General features: G+C 47.4%; 1 protein-coding gene across 1 annotated transcript in view; it reads left to right on the top strand.

Moving 5' to 3' along the window:
- The window catches only part of SLC26A8 (solute carrier family 26 member 8), a 38,805-nt gene extending 14,855 nt beyond the window's left edge, over positions 1-23,950 (top strand). Inside the window, exons 12-20 of the mRNA XM_065404143.1 lie at positions 1,821-1,916; positions 4,894-5,000; positions 6,766-6,835; positions 7,581-7,673; positions 7,764-7,898; positions 9,313-9,696; positions 11,172-11,226; positions 11,365-11,552; positions 23,729-23,950. Coding sequence (XP_065260215.1) covers positions 1,821-1,916; positions 4,894-5,000; positions 6,766-6,835; positions 7,581-7,673; positions 7,764-7,898; positions 9,313-9,696; positions 11,172-11,226; positions 11,365-11,552; positions 23,729-23,950 — 1,350 coding nt within the window. The remainder of the gene's footprint in view (positions 1-1,820; positions 1,917-4,893; positions 5,001-6,765; positions 6,836-7,580; positions 7,674-7,763; positions 7,899-9,312; positions 9,697-11,171; positions 11,227-11,364; positions 11,553-23,728) is intronic.
- The last annotated feature ends 1,622 nt before the right edge of the window (positions 23,951-25,572 follow it).

The raw sequence follows: 25,572 nt of genomic DNA, 5'->3' as shown, positions 1-25,572 counted from the left end.
CTTTCATTGCCATATGAGACTATAATAAAATATTGTTCTTCAGACACCCATTTTTCCATTTATCTTTTAATATTTCCTCTGGCTCTCCCATTCTTTTGAAAGTTTTACTTAGGGAACTGCTGAGGCCGAGCCATATTTCCCAATGTCCCCTGGCCTCTCTGTAAGGCCATGTCTGCACTAGCATTTATGTCAGCAAAACTTTTGTCGCTCAGAGGTGTGAAAAAAACACACTCCTCAGCAACATAAATGTTGCCAGCATAAGCGCTCGTATACACAGCGCTATGTTGGCAGGAGACGCTCTCCCACCAACATAGCTATCGCCACTCGTTGAGCTGGTTTTATTGTGTCAACAGGAGAGCTCTCTCCTGTCTGCATGACGCAGCTACATGAGCGCACTGACAACAGCACAGCTGTATTGATACAGCTGTGTTGCTGTAAGCTTGTAAGTATAGACATGGCCTAAGATGGGAAGACCAAGCCCTTTCCCAGAACTAGCTGACAAATTGGATGTTACCCACCCCCAATTCTCTTGTCTGCATTAGGAGAAAGGGGTGTTTTTGACAAATGGTGTCAGACGGCTATGTGTTGTCCGTGCTAGTGGAAAGCACTCCTTATAGAAGCAGTATTTTTGTGGTGGCAATGTGGCCCTCCCTTAGTGTTTCAGGAGGCAAAAGCATATTTGCTGTGGTTTATTGAAGAGTACTGCAGTGGAAGTTAACACATATTTCAACAGACAATGCAATAATATTTGCAGACATTCCTGTGAAATTAGACAAGAGATTATACACAAATTTAATATGGGTTTACAGATCAGAAGAAAATTGTTAGTTATATTGTGATCGGTGTCGGTCCACCTACCCGCTAGGGGGCGGTGGGGAGCTACTACGTCACTGGCCGGCCTGGGTCACGCCTCTGCCACTGGGGAATTAGCGGCGGGAAGGACGCCAGCCAGTGTCTGTAGCGCGCCCCTCAGGCAGGGGAGCGCCGGCACAGGTCAGTAGCGCGCCCCTCAGGCGGGGGTGGGCGCCGGCACAGGTCAGTAGCGCGCCCCTCAGGCAGGGGAGCGCCGGCACAGGTCAGTAGCGCGCCCCTCAGGCAGGGGAGCGCCGGCACAGGTCCCGGCGTGGGTCGGCCGGGTAGGGGAACGCAGGCCCACCCTACACCACTGAGTTCCAGCCCAGGGCCCTGACAGTGGCAGGACGAGAGTCCCGCCACTGGGTCAGCGGGGGTCCTTCCGCTATATAGACTCACCACTGTGCAGCTCTGTCCCTGGGCTACTTCCTACCCGATTGCTCGTCCGAATCCCTCTGGTCCCGCCAGTGCGTCGGGGTAGTCCGCTGTTGGCAGCTCCAGCTCCTCCAGTCCCTCTGGGTACTCGGCAGCGGGCAGTCCTGGCAGCCCCAGTCCGTCCTCCAGGTGAGGTTTCCACTGGTCCAGGGCCTCCCCTGGCGTGGCAGCAGGGTCTGAAGGGAGCGGTCTGCGTCTGCGTCTGCCTCCCTCCCTGGTGCTGCCCTGACTGAGCTAAGGGCCCCGCCCTTTATACTTCCTGTTCCACCCCTCCCCTTCCGGGGGGTGGAGCGAGCTTGGCCTGGCCCCGCCCACTCAGGCTGAGAGAGCGGCCCTTTACCCTCAGGTTCGGAGGGCAGCCACCCTGGCTCCCTACATATATGTATACACGGTAATTACTGAAATGTAGATATTTTAACACCTTAACTTAGCAGTTCATCTAGCCGTGGTCTATGTATCCATTTCATAGCATGTTTAGAGTCCCATAACGAATTAACAGGAGAATAAATGCTATTTTTCTCTGACTCCCATAGGCTGTACTAGCTGCGATTGTAATGGTCAACATGTTCCCATTTCTTGAAAAATTTATGGACATCCCCACCCTGTGGAGACAGGATAAGTATCATTTTGTAAGTGGGAAAGACTCACACAGGGATTTGGGGCAGGGAAGTGGGGAGGTGCTTTCAGGGAAGGATGCAGAGCAAACAATTCAGGTGCTCTTGGAAAGATTGTCCTCTGATGCACAGAGGAGGTTGAATTACTGAAAGGGGCTGTTTGATGCAGTGAAATAGTTTTACAAATTAATTTGCAATTATTTCAATATAGGCCAAATTGCTTATGGCCTCAAAATGTTAGGGGAGGCAAACTGTTCAGGTACCATGTGGGTGACTTCAGGCTAGTAGAGCTGGATGTTTGTAAGGAAACAGTTCTCACCTGCACCCAAGCCAGCCCACGTCCTCTTTCACCTATAGATTACTTTGTATCCTTTTTTTTAAAAAAAGAACAAATATATTGAACAAAGTTTCTCCCAAAATAAAATATATGTAATGAAAAAATCAACAAAATTATCTCCACATATGTTTGAAGTAGACAAATGTTGAATGCTCAGATCCCACAGTGATGAGCATGGTATACATACCTATCTGATAAATAGATAAACTAGGTGTGATACCTCCTTTAGTATTCTGCGTGTTAAGGAAAGGAAACTTAGCTGAGGAGGTTTGCTTCCAGATCATACATCCTGTTTTCACTACTCTTGGCCAATGCTGTGGTTTTGGTAGCTGGGACAAGAGAGGCCCATAACTGTAGTAGCCTGTTTATATATAAACACTATAAAACTTGAGTAACCTACTCCTTGGCAAGGCTTATAGCTGGAAACAAGATTTTCTAAAATTCTATGAACCTAGATCATTTCCAGCTGAACTAAAACAGCTTATTAAAACATTTCAAAAATATATTAGCTGAACTGTAATTTATTCAAACACATACTGGTGTAAAAGCAGCCTGTAACCTATAGCCAACCTCTCACTTTAAATGCAGGATCTGCTTTTAAAAAGTGTTAGCCAAGTAGATCCACACAGTAGGTGGAAGTGTGCTCTTGGTGACTGAACTACTGAACCTATAGGAAGCAGTGTCCATTGGAGCCATGCTGTCTTCCCACCATGTGTGGACACACATCCCCTCTCCCCTCATGCAGGATTCTGAGCTCAGAGGAGCATGATCCCAATTGCCATTTGATACCTTCACATCACTGAAACCCTGTTAAGAAGGCTTGAGATTCCAACTCAGCATCAACTTTTCATCCTCGTCAGATTGTGGAGACTTTGGTGTCAACCTCTGTCAATACTCCCTGGAAAGGATGGAGCATCTGGGTCACTTGTGCCTCCATTTCCAATGAGAGTGGTTGTGTTTTCTTCAGTTGACCAGAGCAGGGTTCTTTCCCCTGTTACTCCACTCCAGGATTTAGCACATGAGCGCCTTCTGGGAGAGACTGGGTCTTGGTACCCAGGGACTCAGTACAGTTTTTCTGCCATTGGGGATGGCGCTCCAGACCTGTGTTGGGAATTCTCAGCACCCTGTCTCAGCCAGGCCTTCTCATCCTTCTAGTCCTCTTGGTGTAGGGCACAATTATGTATGCAAACTTGGATCCCCTTGTAGTTGCACATAACACTGCCACTGGTGTATTATGGGCTTTGGATTCTGCATCCTCAAATGTATGGTGCTTGTATATTTGGTGGAGTAGGGGGAGTAAATCTATCAGCATTGGTAGCTTGATTCTATGGTTGAGGTTCTGAAGCCCAGTGCTTTGATCCCTGTCTGTCACCACTTCCAGGGTAGAAATGTTCCAGGAGTGAAGTTGAGACACTTCACCTGCTATCATTTCTAACCTCTAATTTCATACAGCAACCAAATGAGCTGCAGAGAAAAGCCAGCCAGAGATGCCATGTGGTAGGACCAGCAGCAGCCAAAGCAGGGACCTTCTGGCCTTTGGACAGTCCAATCACAACTATAGAATGTTTTCTGACTTTCTCTGCCCTATGCTGATTGGCTATTTGCTCCAGCCCTCCACTCTCTTCTCACAGTATCTTCACCTCAGCTTCCCTTCACACCTTTTCCCCTGCCCTGTCCCCTTCTCCTTCTTTCCTCTCCCTTTTCTTTCCATTTAGCTGATCCCCTCCTAAGTAAACCCACCAAATCTCCCCTCTCAAAAATGTTGCAGAACCAACATGATGTTTGCAGCCATCACATAGTTCATTCTGCTGTGTTTGTGTAGCGCCTAGCATGTGTTCCTGGGCCATGACTGGGGCTCATAGATGCTGTTGTAATACTACTACTACTAATATAATAATAATCTAGCTTAAGAACATAAGAATGACCGTACTGGGTCAGACCAAAGGTCCATCTAGCCCAGTATCCTGTCTTCTGACAGTGGCCAATGGCCAGGGCCGGCTCCAGGCACCAGCTTAACAAGCAGGTGCTTGGGGCGGCCAAGGGAGAGGGGCGACATCTGCGGCAATTCGGGGGCGGCAGGTCCCTCACTCCCTCTAGGAGCGAAGGACCTGCTGCTGAACTGCCGCCGCCGATCGCGGCTTTTTTTTTTTTCCAATTGCCGCTGCTGGTCGCGATGGCGGCTTTTTTTTTTTTTTGCTTGGGGTGGCAGAAATGCTGGAGCCGGCCCTGCCAATGGCAGGTGCCCCAGAGGGAGTGAACCTAACAGGTAATGATCAAGTGATCTCTCTCCTGCCGTCCATCTCCACCCTCTGACAAACAGAGGCTAGGGACCCTGTTATAGTCCTAGCCTTCACAACCTTCTCAGGCAAGGAGTTCCACAAGTTGACTGTGAGCTGTGTGAAGATAGTGCTTGATGGTGCTGCCCAGAAAAGTTCAACTGAAAAGTCATTAGGGCCTTTCTGAGGTTTACAGTAGCTCTGCCTAAGAGAAGCCATCCCAAGTACATTCATCAGTACAGGATGCAGCTGAATTATTGGTTTGACTGAGTGAATGCTGCTGTCTTTGATGGCAGGTTACATGGGGGCACTGTTTGTGTGTTCTACTTGTTTGAGCTTTTCAGCAGCTAATATTGTTCTCCCTGCCTCTTATTCAAAGGTTATTTGGATTGTGACTTTTGCAGCCGTTCTGTGTCTTGGTCTCGATATCGGCTTGGTCATCGCAATGGGATTCACCTTCTTCATCATCACTGTTAGGTCACACAGGTACCAGGTCTTGTTACCCTCAGAGCAGGGAACTAAGTTTACCTAAAGTTGTTATTTTGGGAATAGCAGTATGTCACAGTCCAGTACAGAAGTGGTTTTGTGCTTGTGGGGTAAACCCTTCGGTTAATGTTTTTCTCAGGTCTAATGATTTCCCATCTGTGCATGAACTGGTACATTTTTGGGAATTTAACCTCCTAGCCTAGCTGATGGACTATCCACTTGAGCCTCTGGAAAGGGTGCCTCTGTCACCTGACTGAAGACCATTTATTGTGACAGTAACATCAACCAGGAGATTCAGCGAACTGCTTGCTTTAATCACCTACCCTTCATACACAGTCTTCCATAAGAATAAGGTGGTACACTGTGTCCTCATTCCAAGATTATCCCTAAAGTGGTCATTGATATTCACCTGACTCGGTCCAGCAATGTATCTTTCTTCTCACTAAATGCATTCACTGCCAGGGGAGATCAGCTTACTCAAGTTCGACCCTTCTCTACTCCTGTAACAGAACAAAACTCTTCTGTAAAATCTCCCCGTGTGCCCTCTCCCCTCCCCCCCCAGTTATTTAAGGTTTACATTGATAGACTTATGGGACAGATTATTTCTTCCCAGTGATTATCAAAGGACATTAAATTCTGTACAGAGACATGCTATGAGCTAGCAGGTATCCCAGTCCTTAAAAGTATCAGAACACATTTATTGAGTCATAGAGTTTAAGGCCAAAAGGGACCACCAGATCCTCAAGTTTGACCTTCTGTATATCCAAAGCCACTAAATACCATCCAGCCACCCCCATACCAGGCTAACAACCAGAATTAGACCAAAGTATTACAGCCCTCAGTTGAATTGATCCAAGGTGACTTCTAAGGCATTCCTTCAGAATGTCACAATTATGAAAATATTTCTGTGCAGCATCATTTTCGTGACCTAGCCTTGACATCTAATGAGCACTTTGGGAGAGTAGTTCTGGATAACTGTTCATTTAAATATCCTCCCCATTCATACCATGTTGGCAGTTTGTTACTGCTTGTGAATTTCCCAAAAGTGGGGATGTGTACTGACAATACTCTAAAGCATGAGAAAAGTTACCAGGAAATGGATTTCTTTGAGTACAGTGTCACTACACACTGACACTAGCCACGCTCTAGATCAGGGGTCGGCAACGTTCGGCACGCGGCTCGCCAGGGTAAGCACCCTAGCGGGCCGGGCCAGTTTTATTTACCTGCTGACACGGCAGGTTCGGCCGATCGCGGCCCCCACTGGCTGCGGTTCGCCGTCCCGGGCCAATGGGGGCGGCGAGAAGCGGCATGGGCGAGCGATGTGCTGGCCGCGGCTTCTCGCCACCCCCATTGGCCCGGGACGGCGAACCGCGGCCAGTGGGGGCCGCGATCGGCCGAACCTGCCGCGTCAGCAGGTAAATAAAACTGGCCCGGCCCGCCAGGGTGCTTACCCTGGCTAGCCGCGTGCCGAACGTTGCCGATCCCTGCTCTAGATCCTCCTTCCTCACTTCTTTGAAGAATATATTGGATTTGGGGGAGGGAGGGACTACATGCCTTCTTACATACCCTTGCCTGGAGTGTTACCTGGCTTGAAACAGAGCTTTCTAGAGGGTTCAAGGTTTGATGTGAAGGGCACAGGTGCTTGGGTGTCACACCCCTAAAGCCACAGCTGGTTAATAAAGAAGATAGGGACAGGGACCAAAATATTGGGTGGTGCTGGTTTTTCTCTCTACTCTAAGAAAATCTAATAAACACCTTGTTTCAGAATGAAGATTGTGATGCTGGGCCAGATTCCAAACACGGATCTATACAGAAGTTTATCTGACTACAAAGCAGTAAGAGAAAAAACCTAATACTCAGTCCCTCTCTGTAATCCAGTTTCTTCACTTGGGCACCTGTGAGTGATCCATCAGACTCAGTTCGTTCACTTCAAGCCTTGAAAATCTGTAAGGATTTTTGAATATTGGCAGCGAAGAGTGATACAAATTGCCCAAAGATAGGGAGATGGGTCTGACTTGTCACTTTGGGAGCTCATTCTATCAATACAGGCTCCACCAGTAATGAAAGGCTTGCTCCCTGTCATTGCTGGAACTATACAGAATTTATTGCTGATCTGCTGTCCTTAGTCAGGTTTTGCCTACGCTAGGAAAATGACCCATTTTTCACAACAGATGTCAATAATGGCTGTGTCTGTGTGACAGATTTTTGTTACCAATTCGCCATTGGATTGTGACATCTATACTAGAGTTTCTTAAAAATTCTCCCAGCAGTGGTAGCAAGAGCAGGGCACTGGTATTTTTACCATAATGTTATTGACCCTACTGTATGCAGATCTGGATAATGCTGTGGTGAACAGCAATGTCTACATTAGTACTCCCCTTATTGCTAAACTCATGGAGCTGCAAAGGTGGGAGAACTTAAAAAAAAGTTTGGTGTAGACAAGGTGTAGGGTATTTTCACTAATGAGTTTTGAAAACAATATGGCTTGTCCTGGTCAGAGGAGACCCATTGTCAATGTCAGCCGTGGATCATTTTTCTAGCGTAGGCACAAACCTCAGAGACTCGGGTTTTGTCTTCCAGGCAGCGGAGATTGAAGGTGTGAAAATCTTCCAGTGTTGTTCCTCCATCTCCTTTGCAAATATGAGACATTTCAAAGGCTACTTGTTACATAAGGTAAACACCATTTTTCCAATCACCATCAGCTTCTGACCTCCTCCATTGGAAGCACACAACCCTCTCTGATACACGGTCTGTCTTTTTCAGATGGATGTGAAAGCAGTGCCCCTGGATGAAAATGAAATGAGATCTTTAATCTCAGTTAGTCTGTCTAGCACTGGATTGGAGAGAAAAGATTTGAAGTGTGCCTGTGTTTGTGATCCACCTGAGCCATTACCCAGGGTCAGCTACCTTTTTTTTTTTTTTTTTTTTTTTTTTAAATAATTATCTAGCCAGGGCACCAAGACATTGTGACACTGAGGGCCATGTCATTAGCTTGCCTGAAGGCCATACCTAATTGCATATACATTTGCATATATTTGCAAACCAAAAATAAGTAAGTACAACCCTTATATTTGCTCTCAAACCTTATATTTATTTATATCTTCCATGGTAGATGAATTGAAATTTTGCTTGTTGGTTGAATTGACCAACAGTGGGAAAACCCAACATGTTTACCTTCCTTTCTGGGGCTGAAAAAACTAACTTTGTCAGATGTCTCAACAGGGGTTTGCTTTCCTTTTCCCACACAAGTCAAAGACTGTCTTTGGCTGCCTGAAGAATTCTAGCCACTCCTAATGTGAGATATCCACAAATGCATGATCTCTAAAGACGTCAAATCCTACCAGTCACAGTCTCCGTGATCAGAGGATTTCTCCTCTCCTTATTACGAACTCTGTTGAGTGCCTTCTGTACGGCCAGTCGCATGTCCCATAATCGGAATTTGACAGTATCATAAGCAAATGGATGGAAGAGGCTTCAGGACAATATTCTTAATTCTCTAAATTATCCAAGGCACTTTGTAAAAGATAACAAAAGCCCCTTGTGGGGAAGCAGTTTTGGAAGGATGGACAGGACTGAGCTTCTGAAGGAAGTCTGTGATCGCTTTGAACTGCCATCTTCTTCCAAAGTGCCAAGCTGCAGTGTGTGAACCTTTCAGCTGCTTTTAACTCTTTTTCTAGTGTAAATGCCAAACTTGGAGCTATTCAGTATTTCAAACTTAACTTTTTAAAAAAGGAATTGAGTTAAAATTATTGGCTGGGTGACAAACTACTGCTGAAAAGGCAGCTAGGCTTAGAAGGGGCAGGGGGTGGAGAGACCAAGGAACCATCACAAGAAAGGGTTGGGTTTAAAAATTAAATAACAAAAGCATATATTCAAACTATTAAGGAAAAAAATGATAACCTCTTCTCTGTTTGCTCATCACTTTATCTTAGGAACTGCTTTTCATAGGGGAAGAATATGGTGCATAAAACCTCATAAAACTGTTTCTGTTTTAAAAAATGGAATATAAAATTAGTCGCCCACATTCCAATGGTAATAAACAACTTCAAGACGTGCAGGACTAGGCTAACAGAGCACTTGCAGGTAGTTGAAGGTACTCTGCTGACCACATCCAAAACTTGCATCGATCTCCTACTAATTTATGTACTGTTGTGGCTTAGTGCTATATTTAGCGTAAGTTCAAAGGTATTTCTACCATGAGAGAGGAAAGATATCAAATGATTTACCATGCTGTCATAACTGCAACAAGAGAAATTCTACCTTCTAGACACAATTCTCCTAACTGTCTTTACTCTCCACTTTACCATTCTAGATACCCTATACTGAGAAACTGGTGAAGCGACTTCATAGGGATAATGAGTCTTCATCGTCTTCCCTCAATTTGATACGTTGGTCAAAGTTTGAAAGCAAGCACAGTTCTGGGACTCTCACAACAGGAATGTCGCAAACACAGCATGCTCAGTCCACAGCCATCAGGCTCAGGGCAGCAAGACCTGAGACTGGAAAGAAGAAGGATGAAGGGAAGAAGACACGGCATTCTTCAGACCTTGGAGTAGATACTTCCACAACTCTATTGTGCCAGGAACCAGTACAGTTACAGTCCACGGAGTTTTCAACATATCCAATCCACACTATTATTTTAGACTTCAGCATGGTGCAGTTTGTGGATTTGCAAGCTTCAGACTTACTGAGGCAGGCAAGTCACTTCAATGCATGTAAAAGCAGAAACTGAAGTTTGCCCACAATCAGATGCTTCCCATTACCCTAAAGTTACCTATTATATAAGCACCTGTACCTGTTCCTGTTGACTTTAATGGGAGCAAGACCGATCTTTGTATTTTCACAAATGTGTAATTTCGAAGATCCACATATATTCCCTGGCTAGTGTTTAAAGGTACACTGTAGATCTAAAAAAACACATGCAAAAATGCCTTTACCTGAGTCACTAATAATATCTGAGATTATTTCAACTCAAATCACTTTTTTAATCTCTCATTTAATTTTCCCCATTTCTGCTGTTTGTTTTTTTCCCTTCCCACAGCAAACTGGAAGCTTTGGCATATTTAGGTAGTGCTGGGTGCCTGTTGTTTTGGAACTTCAGTGCTTTGTACTTCATTACAGCTTCCAGGAGGAAATCCTGTTTGGGACACTCAAAGTGCTGATTCTTGTTTCCAAAGTAGGAGAGGCTCAACTCTCTCATTCCATGAGATGTTTTATTTAAAATGTTGAGATATCCCTTATTGTAAGTTAGCATGTTCTTACATGAAGTCTTTGTCTCTAGCACACGTGAGCATTTTTGGTTTGTCTGGACATTTAAGAGTTATCTTAGTCCTAGACAGAAAGAGTAGATATAAAAATGTCTGTTCTTTCTGTTGGCATTGGTTTGTTGTTGTTGTTCATTGCAGCCTTACCTACTTTTTCTTTGGGACATCTCTTTAGCTTCAAGTGAAAATCCTGGCAGGTAGTATCTTTAGAGAAAATAAGTTACCTGTAGCTGTGCTTCTCTGAAGATACCATGTCAATGGGATTCTCCTCAAATATTAAAGATGATTTTTTAATGAGTTTCTCTACTTACACTTGACCTGGATTTTCAAAAGCAACTAATGATTTTAAGGGCCTCAATTTTGAGGTGCCCAACTTCAGGCACCTTAAAGGGTGATGCTGAGCACCTGCCCTGTAAAATCAGGTCCCTTTTAAAATTTAAAGTGTCTCAAGATGGGCACCCAAAAACAGAGGCACTCAAAATTACTACTTCTGTTTGAAAATGTAGATCCTTATTTCCATTGTTTACTCTGGGGCATATTTTGTGTGTGCACGCGCATGTGTGGGCGTTGAATCATTTCCAATTGGCTTAATATGGGAGCTGTACAACCAAAGCAACTGATTGGAATACTGGGAAGGCTGAATTTATATCCTGCAGACTGTGGTACATGATGTCCAATATGGGACCTGGATCTCTGGAGTCAGAATTCTTTGAACTGTGAGAGTTCTGCTGGTCTTGCGCTGACCTAAGACCCCGGACTAAGTCTTCTAGAAGAATGGTATCTTCAGAGAAGCAGAGTTATAAGCAAAAGCTTTTTCCCCCTTGTATGTCCTGCCTTCTGGTGCCAGGGCCATTCCTGCATAGAGCATGAGAGTGGCACTGATATTAATACAGGATTCTTTCTACAGATGTTCCACATGTTTCAGAATATTGGCATTTCGGTCCTGATAGCCAGCTGCCACCGTGAGTATTGTATTAGTAATGCTGTATTTAGCCACTTTTTGTAAGAAAAAGATAAGCTTTAAACCTCGGTGAAATGCTTTAACTGTGCTCCTTCTTGTGACCCTGTCTGCACTGGTGGTGGGTTTTTTTGTTTTACAGTCTCTGTAATAGCAATCTTTGAGAAGAATGATTTCTTTGATGACTGCGTCACCAAAGCACGGTTCTTTCTAACGCTGCATGATGCTGTGCTGGCTGCTTTAGAACAGAATCAAAGGCCAGAGACTGTGGAACTCAGCATTGGAGAGCCTGAACAGGAGTTAGATGAAGGGCTCACAGAAGAACAGAAGGTGTGGTACTCAGTTTAAATCTAGATGCTGCCTAGTGATCCTACAAGGATTTGAAGGTGTAAACATAGAAAGGCAGTTTGAGCTAGGGGAATGAGTATGGGCATATGGTAGCCCAGGGACTCCTGGGTTCTAATCCCATCTCTTACATTGACTCCCTCTGTGATCGTGGGAAAGTTACTTAATCAGTCTGTCCCTCAGTTTCCTCACCTGTAAAATGAGGCTAATAATACTGCCCTATGTTATAGCCTGTTGTATTAATTAATGTTTGTAGAGCAGTTTTGAAGATGTATAGTGCTGTGACCAGGAGCCTTTTGCAGTTTGATTTAAAACAAATTCTACACACTGTGGCCTGGTCTACACTAGGAGTTTATGTCGAATTTAGCACCGTTACATCGAATTAACTCTGCACCCGTCCACACCACGAAGCTATTTAGTTCGACATAGAGGTCTCTTAAATTCGACTTCTGTACTCCTCCCCAACGAGGGGAGTAGCGCTAAATTCGACATGGCCATGTCGAATTAGGCTAGGTGTGGATGGAAATCGACGGTAATAGCTCCAGGAGCTATCCCACAGTGCACCACTCTGTTGACGCTCTGGACAGCAGTCCGAGCTCGGATGCTCTGACCAGCCACACAGGAAAAGCCCCGGGAAAATTTGAATTCCTTTTCCTGTCTGGGCAGTTTGAATCTCATTTCCTGTTTGGACATCGTGGCGAGCTCAGCAGCACTGGCAACGATGCAGAGCTCTCCAGCAGAGATGGCCATGCAATCTCAGAATAGAAAGAGGGCCCCAGCATGGACTGATCGGGAAGTCTTGGATCTCATCGCTGTGTGGGGCGATGAGTCCGTGCTTTCAGAGCTGCGCTCGAAAAGACGGAACGCAAAGATCTACGAGAAGATCTCAAAAGCCATGACAGAGAGAGGATACAGCCGGGATGCAACGCAGTGCCGCGTGAAAATCAAGGAGCTGAGACAAGGCTACCAGAAGACCAAAGAGGCAAACGGACGCTCCGGATCCCAGCCCCAGACATCCCGTTTCTACGAGGCACTGCATTCCATCCTAGGTGCGGCCGCCACCACTACCCCACCACTGACCGTGGACTCTGAGGATGGGATATTGTCGACGGCCAGTTCCTCGGACATGTTAGCGGACGGGGAAGATGAGGAAGGAGATGAGGAGGACGAGGCAGTCGATAGCGCTTACAACGCTGATTTCCCCGACAGCCAGGATCTCTTCATCACCCTTACAGAGATCCCCTACCAACTGTCCCCAGGCGTTAACCCGGACACAGAATCAGGGGAAGGATCAGTCAGTAAGTGTTTTAAACATGTAAACATTTATTTTTAACAGAACAGGAATATTAACAATATTAACAATGGGTTTTTCATGATTACTTTGCCCTAGGCGCTTCACGTTTCAGTCCTTGGCAGTGCAACTACTGAAAAAAAAATCTAACAATGTCCGGTTTAGCATGATTGTTTTGCCCTAGGTGCTCTACTGTTTAGTCCCTGCCAGTGCAGCTACAGTAAAATCCGGTCTATATGTCCGGGGATAGAGCAGAAATCCTCCTGGGACATCTCCACGAAGCTCTCCTGGAGGTAGTTGGAAAGCCTTTGCATCCGGTTCCTGGGGAGAGCGGCCTTATTGGGTCCTCCGTGGTAGGAAACGTTTCCGCGCCAGGAGACAAGCAAGTACTCGGGGATCATAGCCTTGCAGAGCATGGCGGCATACGGCCCTGGTCTTTGCAGGCTTTCCCGAAGCATCCGTTCTTTCTCCGTCTCTGAAATCCTCATCAGAGTGATGTCGCTCATGGTGACCTGCTTTGAATTAGGTAGGGGAATCTTAGTATTGGGACTGCTTGCCTGTTCCTTTACAGAACTGTAACCGGCCGTTTAGAGCCACGTGGTGGAGGCGGGAGAGGAGCAGCATACAGGGATCTTTCCCTGGGACAGCCGCGAGGGGGTGGGACAGGGGCAGAGTTCATGCTTGCCGGATTGCTGGCAGCAGGACTGGCATTGCTTTGAACGTGAAAGGAGGCCAGTGCTATTATTAAAGTTTTAAGCAGCCACAAGTCTACGGCTTACCATGTCAGCCTGTTACCCAAATTCCGCTGTCCTGTCCCGCTTGTCTGATCTGCACTGCAAGACCCCAGGCACTGAATGCGAAGGCTGAAAATTCGACCTTGTCCTGAGTGCGCATGTGATAGGTGCTGTGCATGGTCTTGTTCACAGAGAAAGACTATGTTCTTTGTTCAACCAAAAATTTATCTTTCTGAGGAATTCACTCCCTTTTTCCCATCCCACAGCTGCGACTGTCTCCCGAAATACCCTGGCATCACAGTCCCAGAGGCTAGCGCAGATTAGGCGTAGGAAGAAGAGGACACGGGAGGACATGTTCTCGGAACTTATGGGCTGCTCCCGAGCCCAGGCAGCCCAGCAGACCCAGTGGAGGGAGAACTTGTCCCAAACGCACCGATCACACATGGAACGGGAGGAGAGGTGGCGGCAGGAAGACCAGCAGGCGACTGAAACGCTGCTTGGACTAATGAGGGAGCAAACGGACACGCTCCGGCGCCTTGTGGATGTTCTGCAGGACCGGAGGCAGGAGGACAGAGCCCCACTGCAGTCTATCTCTAACCGCCCTCCCCGCCACAAAGTCCCATACCCCCCTCACCCAAAGTCCCAAGAAGGAGGGGCGGCAGAGTCCGTGAAAACTCTCACTCCACCCCTGCAGACTGCTCAAGTACCAGAAGGCTCTCATTCCCCAAAATTTGATAAGTCCTTTCCTTCCCGCCTCACCCAAGCCCCCGTCCCAGTTTCATCCCCCAGTTTCATGTGTAGTTGCTAATAAAAAATACGTTTCTGTTAATTACTGTTTCCATCATGTTCTTTTAGAGGAGAGTCTGTTTGAAGGGGGGGAAGGGGGTTGGTAATTGGACAGGACAGTCACCTTTACCAGGGTACAGACGCGGGGGCAGGTTCAGCAGCAGGGCACACACACATTGCATTCACTAGTTACCCTGGTCAGTCTGGGAGGTGGTTTTCATGTTCTGGGGTGGGGGGGGCGCGCTATGTGACTTTGTGGCGGGGGAGGGCGGTTAGAGATCTTATGCAGCGGTCCTTATCCTGGGTCACAGAGCCACGCAGCAGGGGATCTGTAACCGTCCTCCCCCTGCCACAAAGTCACATAGCCCCCCCACACAGAGTCCCGAACAGGAGGGGTGGCAGGCTCCGTTGAAACAACCAGTCCATCAGTGCGGAGCCTGTCATTCCTGGAGTTTAGAAGCGTCCTTTGCATCACTACACTACACCCGCTCCCCACCACAGTCTGCGTCCCAGGTTCAACACTTTCCCGCGAAAACAGTAATAAAGAAAACGGTGTTCATTAACAAATTTCAAGTGATTTTATTTTTAAACATGTGTTGGAAGGGGGTGAACGGGGTATGTAACTTTACCAGGATAGTGAACATTTACTGGGTAAAGAAACGGGGGCAGGTTCAGCTTCTCTGTAAACAAACTTAAGTCACAGGTTACCCTGCTCACTCAGGAACCTAGCTTTCAAAGCCTCCCGGATGCACAGCGCGTCCTGCTGGGCTCTTCTAATCGCCCGGCTGTCTGGCTGGGCGTAATCAGCAGCCAGGCTATTTGCCTCAACCTCCCACCCCGCCATAAAGGTCTCCCCCTTGCTCTCACAGAGATTGTGGAGCACACAGCAAGCTGCAATAACAATGGGGATATTGGTTTCGCTGAGATCACAGCGAGTCAGTAAGGTTCTCCATCTCCCCTTGAGACGTCCAAAAGCACACTCCACCACCATTCTGCACTTGCTCAGCCGGTAGTTGAAGAGTTCTTTTTCAGTGTCCAGGGCGCCTGTATAGGGCTTCATGAGCCAGGGCATTAGCGGGTAGGCTGGGTCCCCGAGGATGACTATAGGCATCTCCACATCCCCAAGAGTTATTTTGTGGTCCGGGAAGTAAATACCTTCCTGCAGCCGTCTAAACAGACCTGAGTTCCTGAAAACATGAGCGTCATGAACCTTGCCCGGCCATCCGATGTTGATGTTTGTAAAACGTCCCCTATGGTCCACCAGTGTTTGCAGCACCATTGAAAAGTAGCCCTTTCGGTTAATGTACTGGCTGGCCTGGTGGTCCGGTCCCAGGATAGGGATGTGAGTTCCATCTATAGCCCCACCGCAGTTTGGGAATCCCATCGCGGCGAAGCCATCTATGATGACCTCCACGTTTCCCAGGGTCACTACCTTTGAGAGCAGTAGCTCAACGATTGCGTTGGCTACTTGCATCACAACAACCCCCACGGTAGATTTGCCCACGCCAAAGTGGTTCGCGACTGACCGGTAGCTGTCCGGCGTTGCAAGCTTCCAGAGGGCTATGGCCACTCGCTTCTGGACAGTCAGGGCTGCTCGCATCCGGGTGTCCTTGCGCTTCAGGGCAGGGGACAGCAACTCACAAAGTTCAAGGGAAGTTCCCTTACGCATGCGAAAGTTTCGCAGCCACTGTGATTCATCCCAGACCTGCAGCACTATGCGGTCCCACCAGTCCGTGCTTGTTTCCCGGGCCCAGAATCGCCGTTCCACAACATCAACATGACCCATTGCCACCATGATGTCCTCGGCGCGGGGTCCCGTGCTTTGTGACAGGTCTGTGCCACTCTCAGACTTCAGGTCCTCACCGCGCTGCCGTAGCCTCCTCGCCCGATTTCTCAGCATCTGCCTCTGGGAAAGGTGGATGATAAGCTGCGAGGTGTTGACAATGGCCATAACTGCAGCGATGGTTGCAGCGGGCTCCATGCTCGCAGTGCTGTGGCGTTCGGGCTGTCACTGACCAGAAAAGTGCGCGAACTGATTTCCCGCCAGCGCTTTCAGGGAGGGAGGGCGGTGGTGACGGTTGGATGACGACAGTTACCCAAAACCACCCTCGACACATTTTTTTCCCCAGAAGGCATTGGGGGCTCGACCCAGAATTCCAATGGGCAGCGGGGACTGCGGGAACTGTGGGATAGCTGCCCACAGTGCACCGCTTCCAATGTCGACGCTTGCCCCGTTAGTGTGGACTCACAAAGTCGAATTACTGTCCTTAGTGTGGACACACACGTTCGACTTTGTAATATCGATTCCACATATTCGATTTAAGTAAAATCGAACTACTCTCGTAGTGTAGACATACCCTGTGTAAAGTCAAATTTATCCCCTTCCTGGGGATTGGCTTTAACAAAGAAATTAACAATAAGATAAAGTTCTGTTAAAACCTTTTCCCAAGCTTGGCTGCTCTTAGGATTCCTACCTCAGGGACTGCTTAGCCCACAACCTAAATTCTCTCTCTCTCCAAAAAACCTCTGCTAGCTCTCTGATATGCAGTTGAGATAATGAAGCATTTGCAGTATTGAGTCATCAGAAACCACTTAATCCATTCCCAGCAGGATCAAAACGTGCTAGCAAAGTGTAGCGGTTTCAGGAAAACAGTACCACCCTGTAACAGGCTATATGTATATGCTAAGCATTATTAAACCCCAAGGAGTGAGAGGAAAGGCCTGATTCTTCTCTCACACTAGTGTAAATCACGAGCATGAAAGTCAATGGATTTACACTAGTATAAAAGTGGTGTTAGTGAGGAGAATTGGACCCAAATTGTTTAGGTCATATAGGAGTAATGGCATGAAACTAAGCAAAGATAAATTTAGAATGAATACCAGAAAAAGTTCCTAGTGATCAGTTCTGTCAGCAGCATATCACTAAAGAATATATTGTTGAGGAAAAATCATGCCTTGACTGTGGGCTATGTTGGGTGACAGAGAGAGGGACTCAGTCTGAAAAGTCTTTTCATCTTTATACTCTGATCTACAGAATTAAGGTAAATCAACTGGACTATACATTTTCATGTGTTGTCACATTACACCCTCAACTGCTGATGTTGAAACTAAGGGTATGTCTACACTACGAGAGTACTTCGATTTTAGTTAATTTGACTATGTGGAATCGATATTACAAAGTCGAACGTGTGTGTCCACACTAAGGACAGTAATTCGACTTTGTGAGACTTTGTGAGTCCACACTAACGGGGCAAGCGTCGATATTGGAAGCGGTGCACTGTGGGCAGCTATCCCACAGTTCCCGCAGACCCCGCTGCCCATTGGAATTCTGGGTCGAGCCCCAAATGCCTTCTGGGTAAAAAAATGTGTCGAGGGTGCTTTTGGGTGCCTGTCGTCATCCGTCCGTCACTCCCGCCCTCCCTCCCTCCCTGAAAGCGCCGGCGGGAAATCAGTTCGCGCACTTTTCTGATTACTGACAGCGCGGACGCCACAGCAGTGCGAGCATGGATCCCGCTGCGACCATCGCTGCAGTTGTGGCAGTTCTCAACGCCTCGCAGCTTCTCATCCACCTTTACCAGAGGCAGCTGCAGATAAATCAGGAGAGGAGGCTACGGCACCACCGTGACGGCATGAAGTCGGACACTAGCTCCGACCTCTCACAAAGCACGGGACCCCGCGCCCAGGACATCTCGGTGTCACTGGGTCTTGTGGATACTGTGGAACGGCGATTCTGGGCCCGTGAAACAAGCACGGACTGGTGGGACCGCATAGTGCTGCAGGTCTGGGATGAATCCCAGTGGCTGCGCAACTTTCGCATGCGGAAGGGAACTTTCCTCGAACTGTGTGAGTTGCTGTCCCCTGCCCTGAAGCGAAACGACACCCGGATGCGGGCAGCCCTGACTGTCCAGAAGCGAGTGGCCATAGCCCTCTGGAAGCTTGCAATGCCAGACAGCTACCGGTCAGTCACGAACCACTTTGGTGTGGGCAAGACTACCGTGGAGGTTGCTGTCATGCAAGTAGCCAAGGCAATCGTCAAGCTACTGCTATCAAAGGTAGTGACCCTGGGAAACGTGGAGCTCATCATAGATGGCTTTGCCGAGATGGGATTCCCAAACTGCGGTGGGGCTATAGATGGGACTCACATCCCTATCCTGGGACCGGACCACCAGGCCAGCCAGTACATAAACAGAAAGGGATACTTTTCCATGGTGCTGCAAGCACTGGTGGACCATCGGGGACGTTTTACTAATATCAACGTTGGATGGCCTGGCAAGGTTCATGACGCTCGGGTTTTCAGGAACTCTGGTCTGTTTAGACGGCTGCAGGAAGGTCTTTACTTCCCGGACCACAAAGTAACTGTTGGGGATGTGGAGATGCCTACAGTGATCCTCGGGGACCCTGCATACCCGCTCATGCCCTGGCTCATGAAGCCCTACACTGGCGCACTGGACTCAGGGAAAGAACTCTTCAACTACCGGCTCAGCAAGTGCAGAATGGTGGTGGAGTGTGCTTTTGGCCGTCTCAAGGGGAGATGGAGAAGCTTACTCACTCGCTGTGATCTCAGCGAGACCAATATCCCCATTGTGATAGCTGCTTGCTGTGTGCTCCACAATCTGTGTGAGAGCAAGGGGGAGACCTTTATGGCGGGGTGGGAGGTTGAGGCAAATAGCCTGGCTTCTGATTACGCCCAGCCAGACAGCCGGGCAATTAGAAGATCCCAGCGGGACGCGCTGTGCATCAGGGAGGCTTTGAAAGCCAGGTTCCTGACTGAGCAGGGTCTCCAGTGACTGTTTAGTTTGTGGACACAGATGCTGAACCTGCCCCCGTTTCCTTACCCAGTTACTGTTCACTATCCTTCCAAGTTACATACCCCCTTCACCACCTTCCCAACAAATAAAATCTGTTCCGTTTTGTTAATGAACAAGGTTCTCTTTCTTACTGTTTTCGCGGGAATGTTTTAAACCGGGGACGCAGACTGTGGTGGGGAGCGGGTTTACTGTTTTAATGCAAATGATGCTTCTAAACTCCTGGAATGACAGACTCCGCAGTGCTGGATTGGTTGTTTCAACGGAGCCTGCCAGCAGTCCTGGGCGGGACTGCGTGTATGTGTCGGCCAAGTGACTTTCTGGCAGGGGGCGGAGGGTTACAGACCCCCTGCTGCGTGGCTCTGTGATCCAGGATAAGGACCGCGGCATAAGATCTCTAACTGCCCTCCCCCGCCACAAAGTCACAGATCAACCCCCCCGCACCCCAGAACATGAAAACCGCCTCCCAGACTGACCAGGGTAACTGGTGACTGCACTATGTATGCGTCCTGATGCTGGACCTGCACCCGCCTCTGTAGCCTGCTAAAGGTGACTGTCCTGTCCAAGTAACAAACCCCTTCCCCCCCTTCAGACAGAATCCCCTCTAAAAGACACTCTCGGAAACAGTACTTAACAGAAACAGATGTTTTATTATGAACCGCACATGAAAAGGGGGGGGAGGAAACTTGGACGGGGGCTTGTGTGATATGGGTAGGAAAGGACTTTTCAAACTTTGTGGAACGAGAGCCTTACATTGCTGCAGCAGTGTGCAGGGGCTGACTGAAAGTTTTAACGGCCCTTGCCGCCCCTCCTTCTTTGGACTTTTGGTGAGGGGGGTGTGGGACTTGGTGGCGGGGGAGGGCGGTTAGAGATAGACAGCAGCAGGGCTCTGTCCTCCTGCCTCCGGTCTTGCAGAACATCCACTAGGCGCCGGAGCGTCTCCGTTTGCTCCCTCATTAGTCCAAGCAGGGTTTGAGTAGCCTGCTGGTCCTCCTGGCGCCACCTCTCCTCCCGTTCCATGACTGCTCTGTGCATTTGTGACAAGTTCTCCCTCCACTGTGTCGTCTGGGCTGCCTGCTCTCGTGAGCAGTCCATAAGTTCATAAAACATGTCCTCACGCGTCTTCTTCTTCCTTCTCCTAATCTGCGCTAGCCTCTGGGAGTGTGATGCCAGGCTGGGTTGGGAGACAGTCGCAGATGTGTCTGTGGGAATGGGGAAAAGGGAGTGAATTCCTGAGACAGATAAATGAAGTTGCTAACAAAGAACATAGTCTTTCTCTGTGAACAACACCATGCACTGCACCTTTCACATGCGCACTCAGGACAAGGTCGAATTTTCGGCCCTCGCCTTCAGTGCCTGGGGTCTTGCAGTTGCGATCAGAGAAGCATTGCAGGACACCTCTACTTTTGTTGCAGGAAAACATGGTAAGCCGTAGACTTGTGGCAGCTTAAAAATGTAATAGTAGCACTGGGCTCCTTTCGCACTGAAAGCAAGGCCACTCTCTGCTGGCAGCAATCAGGGAAGCATGAGCTCTGCCCCTGTCCCACCACCTTGCGGCTGTCCCCGGGAAAGATCCCTGTATGCTGCCCCTCTGCCGCCTCCACCGCGTGGCTGTAAAGCAGTCCCAATACTAACATTCCCCTCCCTAATTTAAAGCAGGGCGTCATGTGCGATATAACTCTGATGAGGATCTCGGAGAGCGAGAGGGGACGGATGCTTCGGGAGAGCATGCAGAGGCCAGGGCCGTATGCCGCCATGCTGTGCCGTGCCATGATCCCGGACTACTTAATAGACTCATGGCGTGGGAACGTGTGTTACCACGGTGGACCGAACAAGATCGCCCTGCCACGGAACCTGATGCGCATGCTTGAGCGGTACCTCCAGGAGAGCTATGCAGAGCTATCCCAGGAGGACTCTCTGTCAATTCCCGGGCATATTGACCGTCTTTTCGTTTAACTGCAGTAGAAGGGACTACAGAGTGGAGCGTCCTGTGGTGGCCTAATCATGAAAATCCGGACATTATTTGATTTTTTGTACATAGTTGGGACTAAATAGTTGAATAAGCCAAAGAAATCATGAACACCCAATTGCTGATAGAGTTAATATTCCTGTTTTGTTATAAATAAAAGTTTCTATGTTTACATGAGTGAATGAAAAGCCCATTCTTAACAATATAAATATTCCAGTTATGTTAAAATTAAATGTTTAGATGTTTTAAGCACTCACTGCTTGATCCTTCCCCTGATTCGGTGTCCGGGGTAACGGCTGTGGATGGTTGGTAGGGGATCTCGGTAAGGGTGATGAAGAGCTCCTGGCTGTCGGGGAAATCAGCGGTGCAAGCGCTGTCGACTGCCTCGTCCTCCTCATCTCCTTCCTCATCTTCCCCGTCCACTAACATTTCCGACGAGGAACCGGCCGTGGACAATATCCCATCCTCTGAGTCCACGGTCACTGGTGGGGTAGTGGTGGCGGCCGCACCTAGGATGGAATGCAGTGCCTCGTAGAAACGTGATGTGTGGGGCTGGGATCCGGAGCGTCGGTTTGCCTCTTTGGTTTTTTGGTAGCCTTGTCTCAGCTCCTTGATTTTCACGCGGCACTGCGTTGCATCCCGGCTGTATCCTCTCTCTGCCATGGCTTTAGAGATCTTCTCGTAGATCTTTGCATTCCTTCTTTTGGAGCGCAGCTCTGAAAGCACGGACTCATCGCCCCACACAGCGATGAGATCCAAGACTTCCCGATCAGTCCATGCTGGGGCCCTCTTTCTAGTAGATTGCACGGCCATCTCTGCTGGAGAGCTCTGCATCGTTGCCAGTGCTGCTGAGCTCTCCACGCTGTCCAAACAGAAAATGAGATTCAAACTGCCCAGACAGGAAAAGGAATTCAAATTTTCCCGGGGCTTTTCCTGTGTGGCTGGTCAGAGCATCCGAGCTCGAAGTGCTGTCCAGAGCGTCAACAGAGTGGTGCACTGTGGGATAGCTCCCGGAGCTATTACCGTCGATTTCCATCCACACCTAGCCTAATTCGATATTGCCATTTCGAATTTAGCGCTACTCCTCTCGTTTTCGAGGAGTACAGAAGTCGAATTTAAGAGAGCTCTATGTCGAACTAAATAGCTTCGTGGTGTGGACGGGTGCAGGGTTAATTCGATGTAACGGCGCTAAATTCGACATAAACTCCTAGTGTAGACCAGGCCTAAGAAGCTGGCTAACTGAGGATTCCACTTGGATTCTTGCCAGGTTTTAAATAATAATATTTGTAAAGTAGTACTCAAGTGCTGAGTATTAACCAATTAATTCTCACAGGAATGACTTATCTACTTTCCCTGGTAGATAATTAGGTAAGTATTATTCTTTAAAGATCACATCAGCACAGGTTTCATAGTCCTTAAAAAATATTCACAGTGGCTAAGGGTGACGGGAGGTATTTTGGATATTAGAAGTCAGTCCCTATTTTCCATACCCTCTGATTTTCCCAGAAAAAAAAATCCTTTAGACATTACATTCACCTTGCTTAAATTCAAACCAAAGATGAATTTTGGAAAATTTTCTGTTCGCTGTAGGCCAAATCCTGAAGTCTTTGATTTGGGCAAAACTCCCACTGAAGTCAATGGAAGTTTTGCCTGCTGAAAGCCTTCAGAAATTTTGGCTTATCTCACTGACAACAGTACAATGCGTTATTGTCTTGCAATGAAGACCACTCGTATTCAGGAAAGATACCATGACACTTCTGAAAAATCAAGGAACTAATCCCATCATCCTTGCCTACTTAGATAAATTCAGCCTCCCTTCACTTATCCTGCAATTTCAATTAGATGCAGCATTTTTTTTCCCACTTCCCTTCCTAAACTGTTGTATACTATTGATGTGTGCTGTTAAACAACTAACCCCTGGCCTATACTACAGAATTACTTCAGTATAACTACTCAGGGGTGTAAATAATTAATATCCCTACCCTGGAGCGATGTAGTTATACTGACCTGAGTGCCGGTGTAGACAGCACTATGTTGGTGGGAGATCTTCCGCCAACATAGCTCTTGCCTCTCGCGGAGGTGGATTATCCTGTCGGTGTAGCGCATCTTCATGAAAGCGCTACAGCGGACAGTGATTTAAGTGTAGACCTGCCCTCACTCCTGCTTTCCCCCCACAAGAGGTTGCTGCACTTCATTGGTTGGTAAAGTGACCGCTATGTATGTATACTTTGTGCTGCCACCTTGGGATCCTTTTGGATGAAAAGTACAATGGAAGTGTAAGACGATATTATTATTAGGGTGAAATACATCATTTTTTGTGTATGTTGGCAGGGGGTGAACCAGTATGTGAGTTATGGCGAAGATGGTCTTGTTGGTGACATAATTTTAGTGCATCTCCTCTTGGCTGCTAGATCAAGGACCCTGTCAGGGCAATTCAGAAGTTTTATTCTTTTCTAAATTATTGCTGGATCACTTCAGTCTTATCAAGGGAAATGCAAGGGAGCAGGGGGGCTTTTCATTCCAATATCTCGCGCATTGTGCAGCTCACTAGAAGGCATTGTTTGTGTGTGTTTCAGGAGAGAAGTCTGCACTCCGGTAACAACAAAGATATTTCCTCTTTAAAGACTACCAGGAGCGAACTCTTAAATGAAGAGCCAATATCCGATCTCTTCCGCACATATTCACTCCAGAGTGAAACAGAGATGAACGTATTCCAACAGTATGATGCTCCACCCCCTGAACCAGGTGACAGAGATGAGGAGTGGGAGCAGAAGTGGAAATATGCCAGAGATCCCTGAGATGCACAAGAGCTGACAGGGAATCCTAGTCCAGTAAATGGGGAGAGGTGCTGATATAGCACAGTTCAGGTAGTTCTTGCCTGCATTTTGGTGGGGTTTTTTGCCTTTGTCTCTTTCAAAGTTATTGAAGTAGCCAACTAGCCAGTCCATCCAATGGTTCTGCTGGTTTAAGGAAACTAGCACAGTTTATGAAGTTACCCTTCAGGGCTTTCAAACAGAGGGATTATTTAGCAGCAATTTTAACCTTTGTAGTGAATTAACTATAAAACTTGGAGCCATTAAATGAATTTTTACATGTTTCTGAAATTCTTTGTAGTTTTTTAAATATCCTCAAACACGGCACATCTTTTGCATGTTGTTTTTTTTAGGGACTAAATCTCGTTTGCAGTTTTCAGCAGATTGCACACATGCTATTTCATTAACCTCAGATGCATGCAAAATTAGGTGACACTCTTGAACAGTGTTTCTCAACCTTTTTGATACCAGGACTTGCTGCCTTCCTAAACTCTGTCAGGGAGATCTCAGGGACCGGCGCCAGTCCATGGATTTGGTCATTGAGAAACACTGCTCTAGAAAAAAGCATTTCATCACTGATAGTTTGCTAAAGTTGCCTAGTGTATTCAGTAAAAACTCAATACTTTGACTTTTTTTCCAGTCCTGCTAATACCTCCTGCCAGTGAATTATGTTATTTGCTTCTCTTTTTGGTAGACATTCACTGAGACAGCAACAAATGGAGACATTTAGTTCAGTTTCATTATTAAGAGCTGAAAAAAAATGGCTTCTTTAGAATAAGATATAGGTGGCAAGTGGAAAAAAACAAACTTCTCAGTTGTATTATCTGAGTACCAGCTTCATACTCAATAGACTGGTGAAACTGTGACATCACCATAATGGCGCATGCTGGGGTTTTATTTGGAACAGGAGCAGTCTTGCTATATCAGGGATGCACATCTCAAGACCCTACCATGTGCACATGCAGGGAATTCTTCCCTGGCCTCAGTACCTAGAGTAAGGACTGAGGGTGAAATTCATCAGCACAAGGTCCATGTACCATTTAAGTCCCTTTGTGAGACCATAAATTAGATTTAAACAATGCATAGTCCCTGTACTGGTCCTGTGCTCCAGCATGAATTTCGCTCTTTGAGAGCATCTCCAGCCTCTGCTGTGTGCATGGTGCGGTTTCTCCATGTGGAGCAGTAGCAGGGAGACTATATAGGACTCCTCCACTGCTGGGCTGTTCCTGGCGGTTAAGTTTTAACTATATGTGGGTGCATAGAAATGTTGATATTTAATTATTTGTAATGTCACTTGCATTAGTAAATCATCCAGACTTTTAAAATTTAAATTCTTACGGCTTCCAGGGAGTTTCTGGAGGAAGGACATGGTACTGTATCTGTGTAAGGTGAAACGGTAAAAGGTTCTTACAGTGGAAGAAGCTTTCAGTCTCACAGCTCTGATACTTGTGAATGGAGCTTTAAATTCTTCCTGTCTTTCTAACAGTGTTGAGTAACTCTCATAGTACACAGGCTTCCCTTGTGGTGTTTCTGTACAGTGGCTTCAAGTCAAGTCCCTTCATGAGTGGCAGCTCCAATCAAAACAGAGCAATACAAAATTTACAACA

The sequence above is a fragment of the Emys orbicularis genome, chromosome 4, assembly GCF_028017835.1.
Source record: "Emys orbicularis isolate rEmyOrb1 chromosome 4, rEmyOrb1.hap1, whole genome shotgun sequence".
NCBI lineage: Eukaryota > Metazoa > Chordata > Testudines > Emydidae > Emys > Emys orbicularis.
This window is presented reverse-complemented; position numbering and strand designations above follow the sequence as displayed.